At 36.3% G+C, this 18,888-nt stretch overlaps 1 protein-coding gene across 1 annotated transcript in view; it reads right to left on the bottom strand.

The window, feature by feature from the left end:
* Positions 1-18,888, bottom strand: part of NAF1 (nuclear assembly factor 1 ribonucleoprotein) — a 46,908-nt gene that overhangs the window by 10,145 nt on the left and 17,875 nt on the right. Inside the window, exons 3-4 of the mRNA XM_008685592.2 lie at positions 11,226-11,319; positions 7,866-7,948 (exon numbers count right to left, since the gene is read on the bottom strand). Of these exons, the coding sequence (XP_008683814.1) occupies positions 7,866-7,948; positions 11,226-11,319 (177 nt within the window). The remainder of the gene's footprint in view (positions 1-7,865; positions 7,949-11,225; positions 11,320-18,888) is intronic.

The following is an 18,888-nucleotide window of genomic DNA, read 5'->3' on the forward strand; positions in this document are numbered from 1 at the left end:
ATTTATATTTAAGGCATTTTTGCATACTCGCAAAGTCTTCATATTTTGATTATAAATGCATGAACTCATTCCAGATTTCCTTTTTATGAATTTAAAACAACAAATTTGTTCCTTGCTAAATTCAAATCATCTTGCTGGTGTACCAACTAGATACAAATTATGAAGTTTTTTTCATTATTCCTTATTTAAGTTGTAAAGTATGAAGAAAAGAATTACAATGGGTAACTTGAGAATTAAAATACTGTCACTTGGAATCTTATAACACAAAACTTAAAAGCTTCTGCTTGAGTGGGTATTCAATCATTTCTGCTGTTTCCATATATAGTAGTTAACATTTTTCATAAAATTAAACCACAACTGTTTCTAATTCAAAACTTAGAAAAGTAGATTTGAACTTGAAGTTGCTTAGTTCTCAAAAACGAAAGCAGCTTATACAGCCTTTAACTTTTATGTAAAGGAACTGCTTTTAGTACAGACATATTTTATTTCTGAAAATGTTTTATGAATGATTAAAGGAAGCCTCTTGTTTTTAAACTCTTTTCAAAATAACTAAATTTAAAAAAAATAATGTTTCTGATAATAAATACATGTATGCTATAGAAACCAGACAATGACCAATGTCAGTGTTGACTTTTCTAGTCTCTTTTTCTATTAACAATTTTTTTCTTCTGAGACCACACTGTAGTTTTGTATACTGTTCCGTTTTAAAACCTAAAGTTTCGTTAAGGGTTTCCACGTTATAAATATTCTTCGTAAGTGTAATTTCAGTGGCTATATCACACTCCTTTATAGATCTGGCATGATTTCACTTGTCTTATAGGACATTTAGTGAACTTCCAATTTGTTCAATATATAATAAATGATGCCCTGATGAACATCTTTTTATTTTAATTTCTGTAGTTCAGATTTTCCAAAATTTTATTCGTAAGGGGCAGAATTATTGGAGCCAAGAGTATGATTATTAATAAAACTCTGGATATAAATTACTAAATACCTTTACAAATAACTTGGACCATTTTAAACCAAGTGCCCTGAAAGTACCTGATTTAGTACGTTATCAGTTCTTTATTTTTGATAGTAAATATTCTCATTTTATTCTCTTTAAGAACACCATTCAGGATCTTATTAATTTTCAGTGAGGCATAAAACAGCTCACCCATCAGGGTACCAATATTCTGAAGGCATGAGTACCCAAAAAACAACTAGTAGTATTCAATACAATTAAAATGCCAACGTATTCTGAATCAACACTAATAGCATAAAATATTTAATTTTTTTTTAATTCTGGACACAGCAAATTTGTTTTGAAAGGATTTAGATACAGCCAGAACTGCAAAGGACAGAGGGATATACTGCAACACAACTCTTCCTGGTTCACATTACGTAAAGTAATGGATTATCTTACTTGTCACTTTTAAAAAAGTCATGTGTTAATGGCGAGTTAGAAAAGTATGTATGTTTAACAAAGAATTGGTTAATTATAGTATGTGCAATGGAAGACAGAATTACTAAAATGAATAAACTAGACATACGTATGCATCTGGGTAAACCTCAAAATTATACTACTGAGTTAAAGAAGCAGTTTATAAAAAGAATATGGATGGAATTATAATGTGATTTTTAAAAATACATTAATAGGGGCGCCTGGGTGGCACAGCGGTTAAGCGTCTGCCTTCGGCTCAGGGCGTGATCCCGGCGTTACGGGATCGAGCCCCACATCAGGCTCCTCTGCTATGAGCCTGCTTCTTTCTCCCCCACTCCCCCTGCTTGTGTTCCCTCTCTCGCTGGCTGTCTCTATCTCTGTCGAATATATAAATAAAAAAAATCTTTAAATAAAAAAATAAAAATAAAAATACATTAATAGGTAACTTGTTATACAGTGTTTTTTTTAAGATTTTTTTATTTATTTATTTGACAGAGAGAGAGACAGCCAGAGAGAGGGAACACAAGCAGGGGGAGTGGGAGAGGAAGAAGCAGTCTCCCAGCAGAGGAGCCCGATGTGGGGCTCGATCCCAGGACTCTGGGATCACGCCCTGAGCCGCGAAGGCAGATGCTTGACTGAGCCAACCAGGCGCCCCTACAGTGTATTTTTTTGCATATATATACTTATGTACTAAAAGTATAAAAATCTAGATAAGGAGAATACATAGCATCTTCGTGGGAAGGAAGGGAAGTGAATGGATTGGGAAGAAGGGAAAAGGGAGCTTCCAGTTCATGTACTGTATTTTATTTCTTTCAAAGAAGTCAGAAGAATACATAGCATAATAAAAATAATTGTTACACTTTGTTAATTGTTAAATATGGTATTTTAAATATTCTCTATATTTTATTGTCAACATGACAGTTAAACGTGGTGTCATGCTTATATTTATATAAAAATGATGATGTAGTAAGTTTTGTCACAGACTTACATGACATTTGCTCGTCTATTTGTTTGTTAAATTGCCTATTTGCAGCCTTTGCCTGTATTTCTATTGGCGCATGCCTAAAATTGGTTGAAAATTCTGTTTGGCTGTGAATAACAGAAACCTAGAAACAGCAACTTCAGCAAACTGGAGGTTTTATTTTTTTCTCATGGAATGAAAAGTTCAAAAGTCAGAAATCTAAGTTGGGTACAATGGCTCCATGATGCCAGGGGAGAGAGGGGCTCCGTGTCTTTCCACCAGCCATCCTTAGCCCATTCTTGTCACCCTTGGTGTCACAGGATAGCTGCTTTGCTTCTAGGTAGGAGGCAGTGGAAGTATTACCTACGTCCCAGGCAGGAAGAATTAGAAGAAGGAAGGACAAAATGTATATACCAATATGTCCCCCCGCAACCCCCACCTTCTCGCCCCATACACTCATGTCTTTTAAGAAGCCTTCTTGAAAGTCTCAAACAAAAACGTCTTTTTTCTCAGTGGCCAGAACTAGGTCAGATGACAACCTCTACTGAGGAACTTGGCAGTATTTGTCTAACCCTTCCCCCAGACTAGGGTTCTCTAGACAGATACTGAGAAGAAGCTAATAAGCCTTCACAGCTGACAAACAGGGATGTTAATGATGGTGATGATTATAACAGGTGCCACTTACTGAGCAAGTGCTATATGCCAGGTGTGTGAGCTCTGTACAGTTCATCTTGGTTAATCTTCACTACAACCATAAGAATTTAATACCTATATTAATACCCATTTAAAGATGAAGAAATTGAGATTCATGAAGGGGAATAACATGTCGAAGGTCGTATGATGGTGGAACGGGAACTTGAGTCCAGGTCTGTCGGACTTCTGGGTTGCCTGGGGCTGTCCCGGTTTTAGCACTGAAAGTCTCATGTCCCAGCACCCATGTCAGTCCTGGAACAGTGGGGTCAACCATGGAAGCTCAAACAGTATTAAGGTAGGAGCTCAATTAAAGTTTGTTGAATGGTTAATCTAATTTAAAAAAATTAAAATTTTTTAAAAAGTCTTAAAAACAATTCTTTTTTAAACTCCTTTGATAAACAGCGACAAATCTGATTCTTCAAGTTTGGATGGGGATAAACAATTTGTTTAGAAAAATTTCCCATAAAGGTATAATAATCACTGTTTGCAACCTGGTACATAAAAAGCTGTTTCCCAAGGACTGGTATCCTGGACAAAATAATTCCATTTCCTAACTGAGAAACGATTTCACTAGAGAAATGCCTGAATAGCTTCAGGTTTACACAGAGACTGGTTTGAACTAAAATGTAAGTGACATTCAAAATGCCTAGATAAAATCAAAGCATACTTAGTTGACTATTCTTAAGATCTCAAGTGTTAATAACCCATACCTATGATAAAAATCATTATAAGGTTTTAAATAAAATAACTTCACATACAACAGGTAACAGGAAGCTACTTTAAGGAATCCATACATGGCTTATACCAAAACTGAGAAGTATTTATGCTCCTACCTCAAATAGCCATGGAACACTTGACTGAGTTGACATAAGCCATTTAGCTAATCCAGAGTTATAGAAAAAAAAAGGGCTTAACAATATTTTAAACTACTATCAGCTACGAAGTATAGATTTTAGATTGGCTAATACCTGAGAGCTAAACTCTGAAGAGCAACCTCAGACAAAGTAGGGGTCAGGCCAGCCCACTTCTCTCATAGTTTCATTAAACCTTGCATCCCGGCTCTCTTCAGACCTGCCTCTGAGGATTCTGCAAGTTCCAAGCTACCTGACTACAGATAAAAGGAAAGGAAGGAATGGCTGAGACAACAGTGTAAGAAACAAAACTCAGAATAATAACGTCCAAGATATTTATTTTAAGATAGGCAAGAAGCTTTCCTTATACTTTAAATGATAGCATATATTCTGTAGAAATACTCATAAAAATTTAATCCAACTAATGTTTTATACTTGCCCTGTTATTTGAAAGGTAGTTTTCAGTATCTATCCACTTGGCTCTGGCTTATAATACTTACCTTCTTATTCAAAAGCAGTTATCTTTCTGCTAAAAGACCTCAAAGGTATCCTGTCACACACAGAGATCATGAACACACACCACTATCACATTATACAGATACAGTATAAGGTCTGTTAGGAAAAAAACTGACAAGCAAATTCACTCCCCCAAATTCTCATCCCATAGCATAGTCCAGGCTTAGAGTTCTGTATGCTGTATGGCAAAAGTTCTAGCGGCTAGGGACCAACCTAAGTCAGCTGGCTAGACACGCACAAAGAGCACTCCAAGAAAGAGAATAAGCTGCACTTTCCCTTCTCCACACATACGTTATATACTTAATGGTTAGCCTAAGAGGGAGTAGGTAGGCAATCCTAGTTTCTACAGGTAACAAGAAACAGGTCAAAGAATCTCCAGGCCCAGGAATAATGCTGGAAGACTATGCAAATGGAGAGCCGAGATCTGCATACTTCTGCTCTGAGAACAGCCTTCAAAGGAAGCCATTAACAAAGGCCTTATGGTTGTTCCAGCTGAGCCACTTCTTGGCTAACCTACCAAAAGGGGAAAGGGGGAAATGAACCCCTCACAGCCATTCAGAATTCTCTCTTATCAATCACTTTACACTAATCACTGTGTTATTATTACTTCACAAGTTGCTGAGGAAGGAGAAAATAAACCACTATATCAAAATAATACAGAGACTTTCAGAAAATCAACACATACTACCAACTAAGACTAATATATTCTTTTAAATTCCAGCCCAACTCTAACAAACACTGAAAACTAAATGCAAAACGAGTACGTAATTCATGTTATATAGGGATAATAAACTGCACAGGCTGGTCAATTTTTAAACCCCCTGATAAAGAGCTAAACATTAAAAATAAAATTTCATTCATCATTTATCAAGAGTAACTAATCATTAGGATTAAAGGGCAAAAGGTAGAAACACAAATCCAAGGTTACCTCCCTTAAATCAGTGGGTAAGAGGGAGGAAGTAGAAGGAAAGAAACGCATCAGACAGACTAAATAGATTGTAAACTTAATTTTGTTCCTTTTTAAAACTTTGTGATTTTTGAGTAAATGGGGATAATTCCACTTGCTTAGAATTTCAATGAATTTAAAAAGATATATAAAATATTGTATCACTGTGGCTCATTTTAATTGCTGAAGAGTAGAGGGAAAAGAAAGGATGAAAAAGGTTTGACACTGAAGTTAAAACTAATTTAGTACATAGATCTAAGATCGAAAACAGATTCAATTTCATTTTCTGGTCACTGGTTTGTTTAGCTCATAGTCCCAACCCTCCCCACCCCTGCACCATTATTTTGGGGAATCATGTCACAGCACTTAGATATATAATCAAATATTTTTTTAAAGGCTTGTCACTTCTTGAATTTACAAAGCTATGTAAAATTTAGAAATAGATTTAATTTTTCCTTCTAGACTTATAACTAAAGTTACAGGCATAAATGTTACATTTTTATCTGACTCCTTTCAAAGTCAAATGACAAAAGAGCTGAATATTAACATAATTAGTCACAATTATAGAACTAAAAATTCAAATGTATTGAGGGATATAAGAAATGTGAATTCAGAGGTTTTTAATTAGCAAAGTGTTGGGTATTTTGAAATTAAAATCGTCTCAGCTAGCTACTTAAAGAAAAAGATAACTGTCATGAAAATCATAAATAAAAGGAATTATGGAAATAATCAGTTTCAAATGAGTCAGAAAAAACCAGGAAATAAGTTTCCACTCCCTCTGCTCCTCTCCCATCTTCTACTACTTTCTGGAGGACAGTGAAAAATGCTCTGCCTTTGTACCAGAGCAGAATACTGGTTTCTCCTAAAGAAGTAAACACACCAATGCGCATGGAGAGCTACTCATGGCACAGTCACGGACTCATTTCCCATCCCTTTTCTCTCTCAACCTTCTCTGAGGTTAAGCACCCTAGTGAATCTCCAACCACTTACAAAGGTACTAGCAGAACTCATACTTGAAACAAAAAGACTGAGCTTAGGTATCTGAAAGGGGAAAAAGTACAGCACCATCCTTTAGGCATTAAAGTCTTTCTTCCCCTCACAAACTTTCTCAAGAATTGCCAAAATATATTAGCTCTAGACTCCAATTAATTCTGTCACTGATTGCTTTGCAATCCTAAATCACTCGTTTCTCTTTGGTAAATTAGCCTGTCAATTGAACAAAAACAGAAACAAAACCAAAAAAGTATGTAGGTAGTACAAGGTAGGCAGGACCCAGATAAAAATCTGACCTTTCTAGTCTGTGTGTTAGAATGGGACAATAGGAAATATCATGTAAAAGGGAAAATTATAAGAATGACCCAATAATATAATTAAAAAGATATGCTTTTTTTCTGATTAGATGTAAATTAATTGTATCTCCTAGAACAAAAAGGAAGCCAACTACTAGTTATCTGGAAAAAAATAAACCCCAAAAAGTGACTTCCCCAAAGATAGCAGCTGGTTTCTTATTTTCTTATTTTTGTTTGTTTTCAACACAGTACCCATTTACCTAGCACTTACAATTTACAAAGCATTGTACTTTGTGGAATAGAGAATGTGGAGGTGAATAAAATTACCCCTATGCCAAACAAGGAACACTTAGTTGATATTTACATTTTTTTTTTAATTTTATTTATTTATTTGACAGAAAGACAGCCAGAGAGAGAGAGAACACAAGCAGGGGGAGTGGGAGAGGAAGAAGCAGGCTCCCAGCGAAAGAGCCTGATGTGGGGCTCGATCCCAGAACGCTGGGATCACGCCCTGAGCCGAAGGCAGACGCTTAACAACTGCACTACCCAGGCGCCCCGGTATTTACATTCTTGATCTTAGAGGTTTTACATCTTCTGCTGACGGCTCAAAATTGCATATTTACTGGGTAAAATGTGTAGTCTTCCATATTAAAGATGGACATGCAGAATTGTTCCATTCGAAAGATGTTATAAGGGACTTGACTTTTTGGTGAGTACTGAAGTACACATTCTCATAATTCCCCAGAATGTGTTTACAGTGACACTTTGTAGCTATTGCTGAAATCTTTCCCCCCCTTTTTTTTCCACTCTAAAAATGCCACATAAGGAAGCCAAAGTCTAAAAACATTTTGAGAGGCCCCATTCAAAGGGGACTCACAAACCAAAAAAAAGTTAAGAACTACTACACTATACAAAGTTTGCTGCACTCAACTTTGAGTACCTGGAGGTATTCAATATGTAGACCCACTGCTTCACAAGGTACCTGACAAACAGGAAAAAACTGTGTACCAACAGACATGAAGTATTGAAAAAGTCAGGAATAAATTAAAACTTCAGAGCTCTAGACTGCTCATCTACTAAAACTAACAAATTCTTTTTAGGACAGATAGGGAAAGTCAGAAAAACCAATCAACAAAGAAACAGAATAATTTTAAGATGTGAATATTTTTTTTTTTTTTTTACAAACCTTTCCTGCTGCCTGTCGATCACTTTTAAAAATTACAGTCTCCTCATTAACCGGAGGTAGGTTAGTCATAGATTCAATTATAACTGAAAAATGAAACAAAGGAGATTATTTCAAGATTTAATCAGAAGATAATGTAAAATTTAAGTGGGAATTTTTAACTCCAACATAATTTAAAACGAAATTTAAGGTGAGATAACAGTACCTCAGTAACTATTCCTCTTAAAACAACGGTCTCTTTATTATCAAGTGGCATGAGGAAATACATTCTACATATTTTTATTTAATATAAAAGCTATAACTCTAAGAAATAAAAACTAAAGTACAAATTCTCACAGAAAATTTGTATCACCCACTAAAAAGTCAATAAATTTAAGTCATGTACATTTTCCCAAGCAATTTTTACCCAAAAAAGTACAATCACATTTAGTCACATCACTCCTGTTTTAGGAAAAATTAAGTCTTCTTTCTCATCTAGAAATTATTTTCTACAAAGTACTGAGTACTTATTGATCTATGAAAAGGCTAAAGACTTCCCAAAAGCATCTTCCTCTGAATAAATGAAGAATGATAGAACTCACAGTAATTTTTATCATTCTTCTCAAAATCCAACAGCATTATCCCACTAGTCTATCATAATCTCCAATTTCTGTAAGGGCCACAAATGTTAAAACAACCAAGCTACCATAACAAAGAGAGAAAACAAACAACAGGCTCTTGAAAATTAGAGCAAAAAGCATGAATACTTGCCACATTACACAGATAATGCCATGTCCATTTGAGAAATGAAATGTTAGTTAAGGTTATTAAAATTCATTTTAAAAATTTCAACTGTATCCAATTAATTATAACAGTTCTTCTAAGTTCTGAACATACATGTGGAGTAATAGATCATTTTTTGAGTTACATCTGTTTCTGGAATAAAGATGATGAGTAAGGATTGATAATGATAGTGAGCACTAACACAGCATTCATTTTCAATCATTTCTCCTCCCTAATACCCTTCCCAAGAATCAAATTACATGAAAATAAAAGATCACCTAATCCAATTCCCTCATTTTATAGAAAGATGAGAAAGATGAGAAAACAGGACTTAAGAGATTAACTATTACATGGCTAATTCCAGACCAAGTCATCACCAGAACCTAGATTAACCTAGATCCCTAGTTCCAATGCTCTTCCTTTAAGAACACAACTACTGACTGTGTTTCCACAGCCTGAAGAAATCCACTCTTTTTTTATTATGATTCTAGGTGGTAGTTGCAGGTAGCTGGATACACATCAACCTAAAGTTTGTACCATACATTGATAAAAATTTCCACAGCTATCAACAGTCAAAGAATCTACTAGTACAAGATCCTTAACTTCATGAAATCTCTCTACTTCTACCTAGGTGGATAATATCTAACTAGCCTCTTGTATTTTCCAAATTAAATAAAGAGAGAGAAAGAAAAACAAGCCAGCCTAACTTGCAGAACAATTGTAGAATACAAAGCCAAATCCTTTCTTTTTCTCCTGGGGTTCTTATTTGAACTCACAGATTTTTTGCTTCATGTACTAATACTTTAAATTATATTTTCTCTTTTGTAATTTGGTCCAAATCATGTTAGATATTTTAGGCTCTCAAAACAGGGTAGCATGTACTGATTTTCAGTGAGTCTTTATTCCCAGCAACCTGAGAATTTTGTTAGTCTATTAGGGTATGCTAGTCAAAACAATATCTTTAGAAAGCATTATCCTATGCATATCGTATAGTTCACATTTTTTTCTTGATAAACATTATGATCTTTATTTTTTCTACATACATCAAGTCTAATAAATGCTCAACCCACACTATGTAACCAAATGATTACTTATTTAACTTATTTATGCATATTATTAAATGCCATAAGATAACTCAAATACCAGTAAATGTAATGACCCAAGAATCAAGTACAGAGTTTTAATAATCATGATTTTTGTGTAAAAAAAAAAAAAAGGTTTCACTTTAATCAGAATTTTGATTAATAAATTTCAAAAGCATAAAATTATAGAAGTATAAACTTTTAAAAATATTGATACGGGCACTGTTAGAAAAAGGTTAAAAGTCCAATTTCTACCACCACTGTCCCAATATACAACTGATCATAAGGGAAAGTGAGTTGGGTTTTTCTGTGTCCCTTAAGCCCTGTCAACTAAGGGGGCTGGTGGGTAATCTAAGGTCTTTTATCCAGTTCAAATATCCTTTGACTTTGTCCACTCTGAGTTCTACTTTCAGATGGTTCTTACTATAAGAGCTAATGGTAGCTTACATGAACTTCAAGGCCTTTAGTATACCTACGTCACAACCTGGGGCTAAAAGAAATTTGTAATATTGAGTTCTCTTATAACCAACAGCTTTATATTTCATGGTATTAAATCACAGAACTTTCTAATTTACATGTTTCTAAAATAAAAATCAAAGGCAGTAGGCAGAATAATGTTCCCCCCACCAAAAGACACCCACACACCCTAATCTCTGAACTTATAAATATGCTACCTTACATTTAAAAAAAAAAAGAATTTTGCAGATGTGATTATCAAGGTCCTACCTTACATTAAAAAAAAAAAAAAAAGATTTTGCAGATGCGAATAAGGTTAAGGAACTTGAAATGGGGAGATTATCCTGGATTATTCATGTAGGCCCAAACTAAAGAGTCCTTAAAAGCAGATAATCTTTCCAGGCTTTGGTCAGGGAGAGATGTGATGAAGGGAGAAGGGTCACAGAGAAGGTATATTACTGGCTTTGAAGATGAAGGAAGGGAGACATGAGCCAAGGAATACAGGCAGCATCTAGAAGCTGAAAGGCTCAAGAAAACAGATTCTCCCCTAGAGTCTTCAGAAAGGAACTCAGCCCTGACGCACCCCTTGATTTTAGCCCAGTGAGACCTACATCAGACTTCTGGCTCACAGAACTATAAAACAACAAATTTATCTTGTTTAAAGCCACTAAATTTGTAGCAACTCAATAGCAATAAAAAACAAACATACCAAATCAAAGTTCTGGAGAAATGTCAGTAAAAGCAGACTTTGAATTTTAAAAAAGACATCGCATTTATGAGTTACGTATATAAGTAAAAAATGAATTTAAGGAGGGCACATATGGCATGGAACACTGGGTGTTATACGCAAACAATGAATCATGGAATACTACATCAAAAACTAATGATGTGCTGTACGGTGACTAACATAATAAGTTTTTAAAAATGAATTTATCTACTCAAACTTAATGACTATAAAATGAAGTATTATTACATATTTCACAGAAAATGCACTAGTCATAAAGTCTTTGATTTGATGAATGCATATTTGGATGTAATTTTATTCATAAAATTATTTACATACCTAATTGCTCAATAATACTTGAAACCATCCCAAGAGGCTTTAATTCAATATCTTCAGGCAGAATAATAGTGAGTTCTTCAACAGAAGGTAGTTCCTATAATATAAAAAAAGCATTGATCTTCCTCCAGTTTGAACAACTAAAAAAAAAAAAATAGGACATCATTCCCATTTAAAGTATATAAACATTTCTCAAGATGTAACCTTAAGCACTTACACCATCTCTTCGATATTATCCTTTTTAGTGTCTGACAGTATTTCTTCCACCTCCAGTATTTCCCCACATGAGTGATACAACAGCATCTATACCTTAATCCAGCTAGACTAAGAACACGGACAAAAGTACCCAGATTTTCCCAATCGTACTTAAATGAGACAAAAAACAAAAAAGCCATCAATGGTTAAGGAATCCAAGGTAAAAAAAAAAAAAGGCATTTCGCTAAGTGATTCCCAGAGAAATAATTCTACTGGTCACTACAATTTCTCCACAGAAGAGTTCTCTCTCTTAGCTATCTTAATTTGGTTAATTAATTTGAAAAGGATTAAATAGTTGAAAAGAGAAACAGCAATCTTTTCTGGGGCTGTTTTCTGGGGCTGTTTGAAAAAGAGGAAGTGTCTGGCCTCTTCAGGAAAAAAATCTAGAATTCCTGAGAAACAAAACATGGGCTCCACCTGGAAAAGCTGTGAAGTGTTGCCTGGTATCTTCTTTCTCTATGTTAAAAACTAAATACCTTTACATATAAAATTCCTCTTTTCTGACCCAGCTACTAACTATACCTCAGTTGCTATAGAAACTAGATGTTGAAGTAGAGATAGAGTTGAAGAGAAATCTAAGAATAATACCGACCTTAGGCTTTAAACTAAACAAACAGAACTTTCTATTTTTGACCTTTGCCAAAAGACCACAATTAACTTTTAGAAGGAAGTTCTTCCTTAAGAAGGTATGAAGGTGTAAAGATCCTACTACTGGCATGTTAGGAGTTGGCTTGGGAGGAGAAAGATAACTTCTGAAGAAATGTTGAAAAAGATGGGAAAAACCTAAACAATATAGTGTATTACAGATGAATGGATCATGGGTAATCATTTTCCTCTTCAGGGACTCAAACAAGGTTTTTAACAAACCATATAACCAGAGTTAAAGTATAACTTGCTTCTGGGAGATGCTATTTTCTGATCAAGAATTACTTATGAACAACCACACTAAAGGTCTCAACCAACTCCATGCAGAAGACTTAACTTCTGCACAGTTATTCTGGATGGTGTTGGAGGAAATGATTGTTTTTTATATGTCAGAATTTTTTTGAGTACTTTTAGGGAGAGGACAACTACTTGTCATTTTTGCATAGTAAATATGGATAGTTTTTTCTTGGCAAGACCATGGTTTGAAAGTGGTCCATGTATGTATTAAAATAGAGAAGGGAGTATAGTTGTTAGAACTGGTAAAGAACATATGACATGGAATAGCCTTGTTAAGAAGAAGTTCTTAGAGAAAGAACTCCCACACCAGTTAAATACAAGAATAGCGAACTACAATGTTGGGAGACTGCAGACAGAAGGGCTTTCATGATATTTTAGAGAGCAAATCACACTGCCTTCTGCTTCTAGGGTGGGTATGTCTTATAAATACCGAATGGCATTTTCTAACCCAGAAGTATAGTGATGAAATCTGAAATCTGACCCACTGACTAACCAAATCACAGTTAAACTACAGCAAAAACTGGAGAGTCCAAGATGGCGGAGGGGTAGGAGAACTAAATTTTGTCTGGTCCCAGGAATTCAGCTAGATAGCTATCAACAATTCTGAATACCTACAAACTTAACCGGAAAATGAAGAAAAGAATAACAGCAACTCTATGAACAGAAAAGCGACTACTTTCTGCAAGGTAGGAGGTGCAGAAACGTAAATCTAAGGCGATATATGGGATACACCACAGAAGGGAGGGAGTCTCCATCCGCTGGCTACTGGCAAGGGACAGAGCAGCGGAGCACAAAATCGGAACTTTTAGAAGTCTGCTCTGGTAAGGGACGTTGCTCTGGTGGCTAAGTGAGGGTGTGGAACCCTCGCTGGGAGAGTGTGGTCTTAGGACCCTCGGGGTCACAGAAAGACTGGGGGTGCCTGAGTGCAGCAGAGCTCCCAGGTACTGGAGCGGGGAAGCCGGCTGCAAAGAGTGAGCTGAGGAGTGGGCTCTCAGCTCAGGGTGGCCATAAACCGTGAACTGTCGAAGAGAAGGGGCCCAACAAGCGGCAGACCGGAGGAGACTCCCCTTCCGCCAGGAGCGTACCACAGGAATCCGCTGGGTTTAGACACTCCAAACAGGGCCGTGTGTCAGAGACAGAAACAGTGGTCACAGGCTGGGTGAGCACGGAGTGCGGCCAGAGACCAGAGACACAGGAGTGATTGACTGCTTTTCTGTGGGCTCACTGAGGAGTGGGGCCCCGAGCTACCGGCTCCAGGGCTAGAGATTGGGAGGCCGCCATTTTCACTCTCATCCTCTAAAGCTGTGCAGAAAGCTTTCAGGGAACAAAAGCCACAGAGAGCAAACCAGAGCAGATGACTTAGCCTGGCCCCTAGCAAGGGCAGTGCAATTCCGCCTGGGGCAAAGACATTTGAGAATCAATCCAACAGGCCCCTCCACCAGAAGATCAGCAAGAGCATCCTGCCACGACCAAGTTTACCAATCAATGAGAACTGCAAAACTCCAGAGCTAAGGGAATACAGCACATAGAATTCATGGCATTTGCCCCATGATTCTTTAGTTTTTCAACTTTAATTTTTTTTTAATTTTATTTCTTCTTTTTGAAAAAATTTTTCTTCTTTCCCTTTTCAACCAATTTCTTATTTTATCAACTCCTTTTTAAAATCTTTTTTAATTTAATTTTTACAGATACATTCTATCCCTTCATTGTATTTAATCTTATTTTTGTATATGTGTAAGTTTTTCTATCTTTAAAATTTTGGGATGCAGTTTCTTCTAACAGACCAAAATAGACCCAAAATCTAGTATGTGGCTCTGTTCCATTCACCCCCCTGATCCATTCACTTTTTTTTTTTCCTTTTTCCCCCCAGTTTTGGGTCTCTTCTGATTTGTTTAGTGCATATTTCTCTGGAGTCATTGTTACCCTTTTAGCAAAATTTTGTTCTTATTCATTTATTCTTCTCTCAACAAAATGACAAAACAGAAAAACTCACCTCAAAAAATAGAACAAGAGGCAGTACCAAATGCCAGGGACCTACTCAATAAGGACATTAGTAAGATGTCAGAACTAGAGTTCAGAATAATGATTATGAAGATACAAGCTGGGCTTGAAAAAAGCATAGAAGACACTAGAGAATTCCTTTCTGGAGAAATAAAATCTAACCAAGTTGAAATCGAAAAGGCTATTAATGAGATGTCATCAAAAAATGGCGGCTCTAACTGCTAGGATATACGACGCAGAAGAGAGAATTAGTGACACAGGCGACCAAATGATGGAGAATAAAGAAGCTGAGAAAAAGAGAGATAAACAACTACTGGATCACAAGGGGAGAATTGGAGAGGTAAGTGATACCATAAAGCAAAACAATGTTAGAGTAATTGGGATCCCAGAAGAAGAAGAAAGAGAGGGGCAGAAGGTATACTGGAGCAAATTATAGAGAACTTCCCAAATTTGGGGAAGGAAACAGGCATCAAAATCCAGGAGGCACAAAGAACCCCCCTCAAAATCAATAAAAATAGGTAAACACTCCGATATCTAATAGTAAAACTTACAAATCTCAGAGACAAAGAGAAAATCCTGAAAGCAGCCTGGGACAAGAGGTCTCTAACCTACAATGGTAGAAACATTAGACTGGCAGCAGACCTATCCACAGAGACCTGGCAGGTCAGAAAGGACTGGCATGATATGTTCAGGTACTAAATGAGAAAAATATGCAGCCAAGAATACTTTATCCAGCTAGGCTGTCAATGAAAATAGAAGGCGTGATAAAAAGCTTCCAGGACAAACAAACTAAAAGAATGTGCGATCATCAAACCAGCCCTACAAGAAATATTGAAAGGGGTCCTCTAAGCAAAGAGACAGCCCAAAAGTAACATAGACCAGAAAGGAACAGAGACAATATATAGTAACAGTCACCTTACAGGCAATATAATGGCACTAAATTCATATCTTTCAATAGTTACCCTGAATGTAAATGGGCTAAATGCCCCAATCGAAAGACACAGGGTATCAGATCGGATAAAAAAGCAATACCCGTTGATATGCTGTCTGCCAGAGACTCATTTTAGACACAAAGACACCTCCAGATGTAAAGTGATGGGGTGGAAAACCATTTATCATCCTAACGGACATCAAAAGAAAGCTGGGGTGGCAATCCTTATATCAGACAAACTAGATTTTAAACCAAAGACTGTAATAAGAGATGGAGAAGGACACTATATCATACTGAAAGGGTATATCCAACAAGAAGATCTAACAATTATAAAAATTTATGCCCTTAACATGGGAACAGCCAATTATATAAGCCAATTAATAACAAAATCGAAGAAATACAATGACAATAATACAATAATAGTGGGGGACTTTAACACCCCTTCACTGAAATGGAAAGATCATCTAAGCAAAAGATCAACAAGGAAATAAAGGCTTTAAATGACACACTGGACCAGATGGACTTCACAGATATATTCAGAACATTCCATGCTAGAGAACACACATTCTTCTCTAGAGCACATGGAACATTTTCCAGAATAGATCACATACTGGGTCACAAATCAGGTCTCATCTGGTACCAAAAGATGGGATCATTCCATGCATATTTTCTGGACCACAATGCTTTGAAACTCAAAACAAATGAAAATGAAAACACAATCGTTCAAAATCTTTGGGATGCAGCAAAGGCAGACCTAAGAGGGAAGTATGTAGCAATACAAGCCTTTCTCAAGAAACAAGAAAGGTCTCAAATACACAACCTAACCCTACACCTAAAGGAACTGGAGAAAGAACAGCAAATAAAGCCTAAACCCAGCAGAAGAGAAATAATAAAGATCAGAGCAGAAATCAATGAAATATTAACCAAAAGAACAGCAGAACAGATCAACAAAACTAGGAGCTGGTTCTTTGAAATAATTAATAAGATAAATAAATCCCTGGCCAGACTTATCAAAAAGAAAAGAGAAAGGATCCAAATAAATAAAATCATCAATGAATGAGATTATAAACAACACTGAAGAAATACAATTATAAGAACGTATTATGAGCAACTATACTCCAACAAATTAGACCATCTAGAAGAAATGGATGCATTCCTAGAGAAAGTATAAAATACCAAAACTGAACCAGGAGGAAACAGAAAACCTGAACAGACCCATAACCAGCAAGGAAATTGAGACAGTAATCAAAAATCTCCCAACAAACAAGAGCCCAGGGCCAGATGGCTTCCCAGGGGAATTCTACCAAACAGTCAAAGAAGAATTAATACCTATTCTTCTGAAACTGTTCCAAAAAACAGAAATGGAATGAAAACTTCCAAACTCATTTTATGAGGCCAGCATTAACTTGATCCCAAAACCAGACAAAGACCCCACCAAAAAGAATAAGAGACCAATATTCCTGATGAACATGGATGCAAAAAATTCTCTCCAAAATACTAGCCAATAGGATCCAACTGTATATTAAAAGCATTATTCACCATGACCAAGCGAGATTTATTCCTGGGCAGCAAGGTTGGTTCAACATCTGCAAATCAATGTGATACACTACCTTAATAAAAGAAAGGACAAGAACTATATGATCCTCTCAGTAGATACAGAAAAAGCATTTGACAAAGTACAGCATCCTTTCTTGATTAAAACTCTTCACAGTGTAGGGATAGAGGGAACATACCTCAATATCATAAAAGCCATCTACGAAAAACTCACAGCGAATATCATTCTCAATGGGGAAAAACTGAGAGCTTTCCCCCTAAGGTCAGGAACACAGCAGGGTTGTCCACTATCACCACTGCAGTTCAACGAAGTACCAGAAGTCCTAGCATTAGCAATCAGACAACAAAAAGAAATAAAAGGCATCCAAATTGGCAAAGAAGTCAAACTCTCACTCTCTCCAGATGATATGATACTTTATGTGGAAAACCCAAAAGACTCCACCACAAAACTTCTAGAACTCATACAGGAATTCAGTAAAGTGGCAGGATATAAAATCAATGCAGAGAAATCAGTTGCATTTCTATACAACAACGAGACAGAATAAAGAAAAATTAAGGAGTTGATCCTATTTACAACTGCACCCAAAACCATAAGAACCTAGAAATAAATCTAACCAAAGAGGCAAAGGATCTGTACTCAGAAAACTACAGAATACTCATGAAAGAAATTGAGGAAGACACAAAAAAAAATGGAAAAACATTCCATGCTCATGGATTAGAAGAACAAATATTGTGAAAATGTCTATGCTACCTAGAGCAATCTACACATTCAATACAATCCCTATCAAAATACCATCAACTTTTTTCACAGAAATGGAACAAATAATCCTAAAATTTGTATGGAACCAGAAAAGACCCCGAATAGCCAGAGGAATGTTGAAAAAGAAAACCAAAGCTAGTGGAACCACAATTCCAGACTTCAAGCTCTATTACAAAGCTGTAATCATCAAGACAGTATGGCACTGGCACAAAAACAAATAGATCAATGGAACAGAATAGAGAACTCAGAAATGGACTCTCAACTCTATGGTCAACTAATCTTCAACAAAGCAGGAAAGAATATCCAATGGAAAAAAGACAGTCTCTTCGATAAATGGTGTTGGGAAAATTGGACGGCCATATGCAGAAGAATTCCTTACACCATAAACAAAAATAGACTCAAAATGGATGAAAGACCTAAATGCAAGACAGGAATCCGTCAAAATCCTTGAGGAGAAAACAGGCAACAATCTCTGTGACCTCAACCGCAGCAACTTCTTAGACACATCACCAAAGGCAAGGGAAGTAAGGCAAAAATGAACTACTGGGACTTCATCAAGATATAAAGCTTTTGCACTGCAAAGGAAACAGTCAACAAAACCAAAAGACAACCAACAGAATGGGAGAAGATATTTGCAAATGACTTATCAAATAAAGGGGTAGCATCCAAAATCTATAAAAAACTTAACAAACTCAACATCCAAAACCCAAATAATCCAATCGAGAAATGGGCAGAAGACATGAACAGACATTTCTGCAAAGAAGCCATCCAAACGGTCAACAGACACATGAAAAAGTGATCAACATCACTCGGCATCAGGGAAATATAAATCAAAACCACACTAAGACATCACCTCACACCAGTCAGAATGGCTAAAATTAACAAGTCAGGAAATGACAGATGTTGGTGAGGATGCAGAGAAAGGGGAACCCTCCTACACTATTGGTGGGAATGTAAGCTGGTGCAGCCACTCTGGAAAACAGTATGGAAGATCTTCAAAAAGTTGAAAATAGAGCTACCCTATGACCCAGCAATTGCACTACTGGGTATTTACCCCAAAGATACAAATGTAGTGATCCAAAGAGGCACCTGAACCCCAATGTTTATAGCAGCAATGTCCACAACAGCCAAACTATGGAAAGAGCCCACATGTTCTTCAACAGATGAATGGATAAAGAAGATGTGGTATACACACACACACACACACACACACACACACACAC

The sequence above is a fragment of the Ursus maritimus genome, unplaced genomic scaffold (genome assembly GCF_017311325.1).
Source record: "Ursus maritimus isolate PB19 unplaced genomic scaffold, ASM1731132v1 scaffold_11, whole genome shotgun sequence".
In the NCBI taxonomy this organism is placed as follows: domain Eukaryota; kingdom Metazoa; phylum Chordata; class Mammalia; order Carnivora; family Ursidae; genus Ursus; species Ursus maritimus.